The following is an 11,489-nucleotide window of genomic DNA, read 5'->3' as shown; positions in this document are numbered from 1 at the left end:
TTTTGTAAGTGGAAACGTGACATGTATATGTGTGTGTGTGTGTGTGTGTGTGTGTGTGTGTGTGTGTATGTGTGTATGTGTGTGTTTGTACCTTTGTGTGTTTGCATGAATGAGGTAAAATAGGTGTGTTAAAAATGGATAATGTGAGGACATTAATTTTCAAAGCTTGCAGAGTTACAACTTCATTTTTGTTTGACTATTGGTTTATTATTATAATTGTTAGTTCAATATGGAAAGGGGGGAGGAGGGTCTAGTGAAAACATGCAACCAACAGTAAAACAGAACTGAAGTATTAAGTCAGCAAACTTTTAAAAATGATATCCCCACGACCTCCATTGTTTGACTCTGCTCATATTTTTCTGTAGACTCCTCATGACATGTACTTGTGTGTTTATTCTGTTGCTTAAAGTGTTACAGCTCTAATTTTCTCTTCCAATTGATATCAAACTACTTTTTTATCAGTTGTTAATTATAGTTTATTCCAAAGTGCCTGGAGTTGTGATTGCAGAAGTTAAAGGCTATCAGTCGTGTGAGTCTCATCCCAGACGAAAAAACTAGAAGCCAGATGGGATTTTTCTCAAAATGGGAATGGAATTGAATGGCCAGAAGGCCATTATACTTACAATGATGGAAGCCTAAAGCTATTCAGCTGTCTCCGGTGACGGCATGGTTTTACGTGAATGTTAATTAGTTTCTACATCCAGAAGAGGAAATAAATTATTTTACCTTACTGAAATGGCTTGTAATTAGAGGAACTAGACCAGCAGCGATAAGGGACTCGTTCAACATATTGAATTTTTTTTTTTTTTAAAGGAACGGTGGAATGTACCATGAAGCTCAGTGAGAATATAAAAATCTGGAACTGAATTGAAAGATGCTCACTTTAAAAAATAATGCATTGGTCTGTTCGTGCAATATCTTTTTCTTGAAGAAAACTCAGAAAATTGTACTTTGTGATACAGTAAAAATTCAACTACTGCGAAATATACCTATCAATGGCTATGACATACAAATATGTTTTATGATCTTAATTAGAAATACTTGTTTAGAAGATATAGGTCTTATATTTACTTTTCCATTAAAAAATGTAAGACCAAAATATGAATTTCTTATCTATTTCTTCTGGAGCCAAAGCTTTGATTAAAAATTTAAATGTAGGGGTCAGAGACCTGGTGCAATTGTTTCTGATTTAAAATATTTAAAAAAACAGATGATGGTCTTTAACCTAGACTGTGGTGTAGGTTATCACAAGTCTCTTTCCTTTGCTTCGTCAGATTATCCCGTTCCTGAAATCGTCAACTGTCCTTCTGGATCGAAAGTCAATGGTGACTACATCATGTCCGGGTCAACAGCCACTTGTGAATGTCGTCAGAAAACTGAGGGTTTTCCTGCAGGCACAGTTGTTCTGTCTCAGGGCCGGTCTACCTTGGGTTCAGGAACTGTCGCCTCAGGGAATGTCATCAACCCTGGTGTGTTAGAAGTTCAAGTCAAAGTAGATTTACATATTATTTTTTACTTCCCAATGACAATCTCTGTACGCCAATTGTTTTCATTTCTGTGGCCTCAGTACTACTGGGAGACATACAACACTGCAGCATGTTAGTCGTTTGACTTGCTCACCTACTTCATATCATTTATTTATGACCTGATGCTAGTTGGTATCGGAATATCATGAGGTCCAGGCATAAATGTTCTACTGGATTTTATAGACTGAAGCAGCATCCACAAAATGATGACCACAATATATGGCGACTAAAAGTTTAGTGCAAATATCAGACCGAGACTGTGTTGTTGTTTTTTTCTCTGTGAACATTTCAGTATTGTGTTATGCCTGCTAATAGTAGACCCTTACGTCCCTTATTGAACTTAATTATAATTTTTCAGAGAAAATTAAATTAATAACCTTTTGTAAACTCTCATGGATCTTTTACAATGACCACATCACCTAGAAAGTGGTTTTTCAAAACGGGTCAAGCTATTACGTCTTGTGAAGTCATCCTGATCACAGGGAAAGAAAAGCAGAATGAAGTCACCAGAGTACTCCTCACTATCAAAAGGAGCCGGCAGGACAATCCTGAAAAGTACAGAATTATGAAAAGGAAGGAGACAAACAGAGGGAAGGGTGGGGGGGGGGTGGGGGGTGGGAGCAGACTTGAGCTGGATGAGAGGACAGCATTCTGGAATGGGCAGGCCTGAACCTAGGCCTACCCTGAGAGATATATAACAGAGGGGGGGGAAGGGGGGGGGGGGCTAGAAAGAATCCGTAATCAAGTCATCCTTGTTGCCCTAAAATCTACGAGATAAACATAAAGAACTATGATTGTGAGGCCTGTAGGGAATATACTCTAAGCAGTATTGGAACCTCTAACCTTTCCATTTCAAGTTCGACCCCCAGATCTGTTCCAGCCTGCATTCCCCCGGCCACCTCCATAATACAAACAATGAAAGAAAACAGACATCCAGCAACAACATAATCTGAATCCACATATCACTCCTTAAAGCAACAAAAAAAAAAATAATCAAAATTGTTTTTAAGGTTTCTTTTCTTACTTTCCCCATTCACATGATGTCATTTCTTTGTAGAGTAATGGGCTGTTGGTATGTAAACTTTTTTGGGTTTATTTCTCGATCTATTACTTGATTAGTAATTAAGTTTTTGTTAAGATTTTAACTTAGTTGCAGTTTCCTGGAGGCGTGTGCATTCATTCAGTTATAACATGGAAATTGATTTTTTTTTTAAATGATACGTTTGAACTATTGTCCTCAGCTCCTTTGAGTCACAAGGTGGGCTGCCCTCTATCCCGTACCCGAGTGACACCTTTAATATTGTTATTGTGTTTTCTTTTTCTTCTATAATCAAACAGTGCACGTGGTTTTTTGATCTAGTAGCAGGCGGCCAAGACTGCCAAAATATTCCCAACTGTGTTAGCAGATATCTGAGTCTGTATTGTAATTTGACATTTCAGGAAACATCAACAATGACCAGACGTTGACTTGTCGTTCTGAATCTTCTCTGGGTCAAGCAGGTCCCTCTGTCTCCGAGACTGTCATGTTTGCCTGTGAGTGTTCTCAGTTCTTATGGACTTTAAATGCTCAGTACATTTTATCTGTCTGTCATTCCTTCAATTTGTTCTTGATTGTCTGCAGCAGCACTGTGTGAAGATGTTTACACTCTTCTGGACCGGTCTTCTCAGTAATATAGATACTAAAAGGCAGGTTTATGAAGATAACATGGAGCCGATGTAACATTTGATCCATCTTCGTCATATAGTAGTGTGTGGTATTCTGCAGGAATTAAACACACAGAAAACTAGTTGCCAGAAGTGTGGTCTATTTGGTTGTTTAATTTGCAATCTGGCGTGTTGGTCAGTGGCAGGGGGTAAGGCCGAGCGTATTGTATTGTTTGGCTGAAAGTGTGAGAGTGAGTAGAATGTAAGTCTCAGTTCAGTTATATTGTTTTGTGCAAGTGTATTAAAGCAATCTGGGATACTACAGGTTAGACTTTAGAGGGGAGAGCTGTTGCAAGGCAGAAGAGGCCTGCTGAGAGTTCGGGTTGAGAAAAGGCTAGTTAGAGCCTTGGTTTATTTCTGTGTAACGTGTGAGATTCCAACGCATCGGGGCCCCATCGCTGTGGAAAGGATCATCACCGAGGGAGAAACAGGTTTTGCTAAGCCCTGTTGTAGGCGCTGGCAGACAGAAGGTTAGTGTTAAACATTGTTTTATGTTCAAGTAACAACAAGAAGTAAAGCAATCCAATAATACAGCTGTACAATGCACTAATTATTTAAATACATAATAAAACAAAAAGATTTATCAAATGTGATCTAAAAACAAGTCTAACAGAGTATGGAGGCATGTTATCATTGTTATAAAAATACGTTTTTATACAGCTTTCATATTTCCTGCCCGATTCAGAGAATTCAAATGAAAAAATGACACATGGATAATGAATGGAAACATGACGTGTGTCTTAATCCATTAAGTTTTCTATTCTTACAGATGGACCAAGTAGCGCTACCCTGACCTTCTCACCGACAAGCCCGTCCAGTTTGTGTCAAGGCACCAGTCTCAGTATTGCATACTCTTGTGCTGTTGACCCACGTACAGTAAACCCTCAGGCAGTCTACAAAATCTCCGTGAACGGTACACAAGTAGGCACATCTGTACAGCAGACTCTACAGTTGCAGGGCGGAGCTCACAACGTCAGATGTCTTGTTGAGAACTCGTTATTTCCCGCTGATCTCTTCACTGATGTCACTGAGACTTTCACTGTCTTAGGTTTGAATTGTTTTTCTTTATAATGCTGTCTCTTCACTGGTGTCACTGACACTTTCACTGCCTTAGGTTTGTTATTTTCCTTTACTCCTTCACGTTGTTGTCTTTTATGAACTTGCTTTTCCTGGAAAAATGGTAGGTCTGGGAATATCAGAAAACGCACATGTATTCGGGTTTGGATTTGCTGTCTTTTTTCTTTTTTGTAAAGTGCTTTTACGGCGCTCGCAACTGCATAAGGTCATATGAGCGCGCGGAACACACCTAATATTTTCTGTTGGTAGGAAATTTTGAATTTTGCCCGGGTGGCGGCCGAAGCCTACTTTTATCGATTTTAGACCACCAAGAGATCTTTAACGTGCGCAACTTGCACACGGGCCCATCGAGATTTTTTCCCCTTGTCCGAGAAGGCTACGTGTAGATCTTTCCTACCAGAAGATCAGGGGTGTGGCAGAAAGACAGCAGTAAGGAGGAGCCAAGGAGTAGCAGTAGAAAGGCTGCAGAAAGAGTCAAGAGCCCAGAGGAGGGGGCAAAGGAGGTGAGGGGGCGGGGCAGAAAGTGGAAATGAAAGCAGACAACAGAACATTGCTAGAGAACAGGAAAGAAGGTGAAAAGAGACAGATTTTTAGAGAAGAAAATTTTTCGGTCGCTACCCGGATTCGAACCTGGAACCTTTGAATGAGAGGCCAACACCTTAACCTCTAGGCCACGAGAGCCCCGATTTGCTGTCTACTCACACAGTTGTTCTTTTTGTATGACACGCTACGTGGCCACATTTTTATTTCTTCGGTTGTTGTAGAGACATAGTTGAACCTGCCCAGACGGCCACCTGTATAATACAACCACTTTACAAACGGCCACTTTTCTCAACCCTCTCCCCGCCCCTTGTGTTTTTCTATAATATAGCATGTGTATTTATTGACCCTTAACGCTGTGAACGAGCCGTTGTCATCCATTCACATATCGTTTTCGTCTCCCTTATGAATTAACCAATCACTGTCCTGCACATTACGGAAGCAAGGTTTTAAACCACTTCCATTAGTTACTCTAGTTGACAGGTCGATTGATTTTCTTCATTTCGGTCGCTTGTAAAATAATGAAATTGAAGAATCTGGCATTTTTAAGCCAGTTTGGTTATTTTTATTGAATTAATTTTTGGGTCAAATTCTTTTACGTCCATTCAATATGCATTTCTCTGTGGACGTTACTGAAAAATGTTGATTAAAGGAAAAAAATTGTAAGTTTTTCAGTTACCATGGACTCTCAAGCTACAGAAATAACCAAAATTTGGTGGCCATTTTCTTGTTAATTTAACCCTTCGAACAGGCAACCTCCATCTCCTTCAATTTCGGGTATCTCGACTTCTAGACAAGGTAAATGGGCAGTATTACCGGAAAACAAATGAACAGGCTTTAGTAAGATCATATCAATAGCTCCACATGCCCAAAAATTGACGAGCACCTGATTCCACGTCGTCGTGACACATATTTTGTCACCTTGACAACGGGTGGCAGTCTTAGACAATTTTGTTTTAGTAGTAGTAGTAGTAGTAGTAAGCGTTTTACGGCACTCGCAACTGCATAAGGTCATATGAGCGCCAGATGATTGGAGGTGTCACAAGAGAGTAACAAACATAAAAAAGAAGAAGGGGAGATAAGGACGATAGTTTTCTATAGGAAAGAAGGAGCAAACCACAACAGAGCACCCGCCAACCACCCAATCCTGACAATTTTGTCTGTAGTTTTGTTTTTAATTTTTGTAGATAATGTTGGGATGTTTTCTGATCTCTCAGTTCTTGTTGATATTTTTGTTTCTTCTAATCTCTCAGTCCTTTTTTATTTAATTAATTAATTTATTTATTTATTTATTTTTTAAAATTTATTTATTTATTTATTTATTTTTTTTAAATTTTAATGGGTTTTTTTTTTTGGGGGGGGGTGTAATCTCTCAATTCATGTAGATAGTTTGTTATGTTCTTTTTTCCATTTCCCCAGTCCCTCCGCCAGATCCTCCTGAGATCAGTATGAGTAAGTCGTCGGTTCTCAGTACTGGAGAAACCCTGGTGAAGGAAAATGTCACAACCAGTGTGCAGTGTGTGGTCCGAGGGGGATATCCTGCTACAAGTGACGTGCGACTGAGCTGTCCTAGTTCTCAGGCCGGCAGCTCAGGTGTGAGTTCTGTGGTGGTAACTAGGTCAAAAGAGACACAATGCTCGTGTACGGCCACTCACGACAGTGGATGTTACAACAAACGGAGTGACGTCACCATCAGAGCTGCTTGTAAGTTGTGCATGTTTTCTGATCATATAAACGTGATAGAGGTGAAAGCAATGGGTTCATATTAATAAGAGGGTGTGGGGGGGGGGGGGGGGGGGAGGCTTCACCTGAAAGTCCCGATTCGGCTCTTTATAATAGATTTTGAATTGTAGGCATTTTTAGCTTCCTCGGATGCTCTTACAACTATTTCATCGCAGAAAAAACCCCTAAAGCCTGATTTTTTCCCATACCTGGCGTGTTTGTCATCACTATTTCCCCATAAATAACTAGTGAGACAAACACTACTGTGAATTTAAAAGAGTGCACATACTACACCGATTGAGGATAATGGGAAAATTTGAAAAGGGAGGAGGGGGGGTGTTTAAGGTGTATTCGTGTGTTTGTATTCCACTGCTGTTTTCTGTCTCAGTAATCCTTCCAATAATTTTGTTTGACCTTATATTTCCTTTATTTTTTTTTCATTTCTTTTTTGTGTCTCGAAACTTTCACAAAAGCCGAATAATTTATATTGACAAGTGATTTTGTAACCTGATTTTCTCCCTCCCTTTCCTTGTTGTTGTCTCCTTATCCAGATGGCCCAGCAGACCTCAAGTTGGAGAGAAAAAACGTGGGACCAGAGGAGGCCGGAACGTATAACCTGTGTCCGTCAGCTACACCAGATATAACCATGGAATGTTCTGTGGGAGTTGTCTACCCAGCAGCAAGTTTGACCCTCACAATGAGGCCAAAGGGAACACTCAATGTTTTTTATTGTACAAGAAACAACAAGTGTTCCACAGAATTTGTACCGTCAAGGGGAGGTAATCACGAGTTCATGTGTTACTCCGTGAACAGTGCTTTTGCGGATATGGCGGGAGACAGTCCACCTGTACAGGTCTACGTACGAGGTGAGAAAGACTCTTTAAAATTCAAAATAAATTATTAATGAAATCGTGAAAATCATAATACACATGTATTGTGCTGATACTTATATACACTAATTAGTTGTTCTATTTCGTTTATTCCTCAGCATGCGGATCCCATGAAACAACATAGCCTTATAGATAGTAAAACAACAAAGAGAAAAAATGTGTGTCACCGATATGGAAAGCAGGTGCTCATTAATAAAACAAAAATAAAAATGTTAAATGATATATAAATAAATAAAATTAAATAAACAGGCTTTTTCCGCTCATTGGGCAAGTTTTACTTTTTTTTCAGCTCAACATCGTTAACATCCACATTTATATTTTATTATGTTCCTGAAAAATGTAGATCAACAGCCCAGATAACGTCATGCTCTTGTGAGTAATGCTTAACGCCTCCATTCGTCTGACCAGAACCTCCCAAAGATGCCCCAAAACTGACCCTCAACGGTAAAGATTTCACTGGTGCAACTGCAGAGAACGTCGTTGTTTTTGTTGACGGTCAAGAAAACAGTGTGGTTTGTCAAGTTGAAGGAGGATTCCCGGAAATCTCGCCCTCCGACATCTATGTACAGTGTGACAGTGAGAACGTGACAGATGGAAAAGTTGTGTTCACACCTGATAGAAACACCACCAACTGTATTTGTCGGGCACAACATCCTAGTGGATGCTACGACTTGTCCACTGAAGTCCTCGTCATTGTAATACGTGAGGTTTTTTTCTGTTTTTCTGTGGTGTGTGAGTGTGTGTGTGTTTGTCTGCGTGTGTGTATGTGTTTATCGGTGTGTGTATGGGCGTATGTACGTGTGTGTACATTTGTATATTATAGGTGTATCTGTGTGTGTTTGTATGTTTGTCTGCGTGTGTGTGTGTGTGTTTGTCAGTCTGTGTGTAGGTGTACGTAAGTGTGAGTGTGTTAGCCCACATGTCCACCAAAACAGAAACAAATGACATAAACCATACATTTCTCGAGAAATCGGTAGATGAAATAGAGCCCCATTTAATCCCTTAGCAATCAGTGAAGTTCCCTTTGGATTTGTTCACCAAAACGACCCGACACATACCGACAAAAGATAGGTCGGTTGGGATGTCACCTGCTGCATTTAAGTGGGGTGTATCGTTTGTCAATAGCCATAGGCCCAGCAGAGTTTTAAAAATCTTTTTTAAAAACTCCGATTCAAATTAATAATTTTTTTTTAAAAACTTGACCTGCGCCTCAAGTTACCAAAGTCTGCTCGTAATCCATCAGTTTGTGTGCATATTATTAACAATCTTACGTGTTTTGTTTCGTTTTGTTTTATTTTGTTTTGCTTTGTATAGCTTTTTTAAAGAATCGTTTATGGTTTTCATTTATGGTTTGATATTTTTGCCTTGTGTTCCTTACCCTTTAGCCAGTTTACTATGACGCAAACGAACAGACCGAATTGCCTCGTCTCGACAAACAATTTGTTCGATTCTGCTTACGTGGACACGCAGCCTTATTCGAGTTTTCAATTTTAATACGTTTTACGGCACTTGCACTACAAACCGAGTATATAAGTGTCGACGATTAGAGGTACTACTTGAGAGTAACAGACACAGAAAAAGAGGAGAGAGAAGAATGATAAACGTTTGTTAGGAATGACAGAGTAAACCACATCTGAGACCCCACGAAACACAAATATTCATTTGTATTTGTGAGGCATCGTGGTGAAACCAGGCGTTCGCTGGTCAGAATAATGAAATCGGAGAAAAGAGCATCTTTCTTCTCGTTTGGCAATTGTTAAAAATCGAATTTTTTAAAAAAAGAGGGGGGGGGGCCTAAACTTTTTTTTTTCATTTATTAACACGTTGCTGTGTGGAATTTACAGGAAAAAACATTGATTTAAGGCACACAAAAAAGTAAATTTAGTTTCCAAGACCTATTAAGATTTGAATTCTCCACACTTGTGTGACATTTTCCCACTAATGTCCATCCTCATCCTCACATACATCATCCTCATCCACATCCTCATCCTCACCACGCTCATCTTCATCTCCACCGCCAACTACATCTTCATCTTCACCTCCATCATCACCTCCATCCCATCATCCTTCATCCAATAAAGCCCCTCCAACCATTCCCCGCACCTGCTCCCCCTCCTCTACCCGCATCCAGGACTCTGGTCCTCCTCCTCCTGCACACTCTCCTTCCAAAAAAGCTGCGGTCCACCGTGACCGCAGCAAAACAATACAAAGACAAAGGTCACCAACGACCAAAAAAAATGTACCAAACCCGTGCCCTCAAAATAAATAAAAATGGCAGTTCTTCAGTTTAACATTCGCGGTTTGCGTGCAAACCAGGCAGAACTCTCATATCTTTTGACCTCACACACCCCATATGTAATCTGTCTACAAGAAACTAAATTGCCAACACCCACATTCACATTTTAAAAAACTATCAAACATACAACCAAATATACACCGACAACCAAATCGTCTCTGGGGGCAACTCCATTTTAATCAATAACCAAACACTACACAGACAAATACAGCTAAACACAACACTTCAGGCAGTTGCGGTCAGGGTCACCCTACACCGTCCTATAACTATCTGTTCAATATACATCCCTCCAAATTATCCTCTATCTTTAAGGGAACTAATAAACCTCAGAGACCAGCTCCCACAACCCTTCGTCATGTTGGGAGATTTTGTTGCCCATAGCCCTCTTTGGGGAAATGAACCAACTGACACTAAAGGTAAAATCATAGAAGATTTCTTAACAAAAACAAATACTAGTATTTTTAACGACAATTCCCCAACATTCCAAAATTCAAATAACCTAAACTATTCATCCATAGATTTAACCCTATGTTATCCTGACCTAATTCCAGACTTTTAGTGGTCGGTCCTGGACGACCCACACGGATCAGACCACTTCCCCGTCAACCTAATTTCAGGCAGTCCACACCGAACTCCTATCCCGGACCGTTTCAATCTTAAAAGAGCGGACTGAGATGGGTTTCACATGGAATGTCTGGAGAAACTCAATCCATCTCAAACACAAACACAAACTTTCGAACGATTTCATGAAACCCTTCTCGAAATCGTTCAAAAACACATACCAAAAGTATCCACCAAACCCCGAAAAAACAAATGTTGGTTCACTGAAGACTGCCAAAAAGCTGTTGCGGCCAAAAAATCAGCTCTCAGGAAGTTCGTCAACTCTAAAACAAACGAAGACCTCATTAATTTCAAAATTGCGCGAGCCCAAGCACGCAAAATAATTAGAACAGCCAAAAAAACATCTTTTCGAAATTATGTCTCTAAAATAAACAACAACATACCAATGCAAAAAGTCTGGAAAATGATAAAGAAATTAAAAGGTACTAAAAAAGACACAATCAAACACATCCTAAAACCGAATAACTCCTTCGTAGAAACCGAAAAAACAGTAGCTGACTGTATAGCATCAACTACTTCCGGAAATTCCTCTACCCACAATTACAGCCCTGAATTTAAAAAAGTAAAAATGTCTTCTGAAAAGACAACTGTTGATTTTACCTTTTCAAATGAAGAAAACTATAATGCATCTTTTCTCTTAATGAATTAAAATGTAATATTGCAGAACTATCAAACACAACTCCAGGCCCTGATCAAATACCCAACGAAATCATCAAACGTCTTCCAGACGAAACACTCCTATTAATCCTTGATATTTGCAATAAACTCTGGCATTCTCAACAATTTCCGAACAGTTGGCGTCTTGCCACTATTATACCTATCCCAAAACCAGGAAAAGATCACTCTAATCTGTCAAACTAACGTCCCATAGCCCTTACAAACTGTTTATGCATACTTATGGAAAAACTTATTAACAAACGTCTAATGTGGTTTCTCGAAACTTCAAACTCCTTATCCAATTTCCAATGCGGTTTTCGCAAAAATCGCTCTAATATTGACCATCTCGTCCGACTTGAAACTTTCATTCTGGAAACTTTCATTCGAAAAGAGCACCTTGTGGCTATTTTTTCGACTTAGAAAAAGCCTTCGACACCACATGGAAACATGGTATTT

General features: G+C 39.6%; 1 protein-coding gene across 1 annotated transcript; it reads left to right on the top strand.

Moving 5' to 3' along the window:
* Positions 1-51: 51 nt before the first annotated feature.
* Positions 52-8,161, top strand: LOC101855964 (the record flags this gene model as incomplete). The annotated part of the gene is given in 6 exon segments (XM_013085821.1): positions 52-1,469; positions 2,967-3,059; positions 4,000-4,278; positions 6,267-6,551; positions 7,121-7,435; positions 7,868-8,161. Coding segments are annotated over 6 exon segments (1,525 nt in total), but the record flags the coding sequence as incomplete, so codon positions are not given.
* Positions 8,162-11,489: the final 3,328 nt, after the last annotated feature.

The sequence above is a fragment of the Aplysia californica genome, unplaced genomic scaffold (genome assembly GCF_000002075.1).
Source record: "Aplysia californica isolate F4 #8 unplaced genomic scaffold, AplCal3.0 scaffold00410, whole genome shotgun sequence".
Classification (NCBI taxonomy): domain Eukaryota; kingdom Metazoa; phylum Mollusca; class Gastropoda; order Aplysiida; family Aplysiidae; genus Aplysia; species Aplysia californica.
Note: the sequence above shows the minus strand (reverse complement) of the source record. Positions and strands in the feature narration are given on the sequence as shown.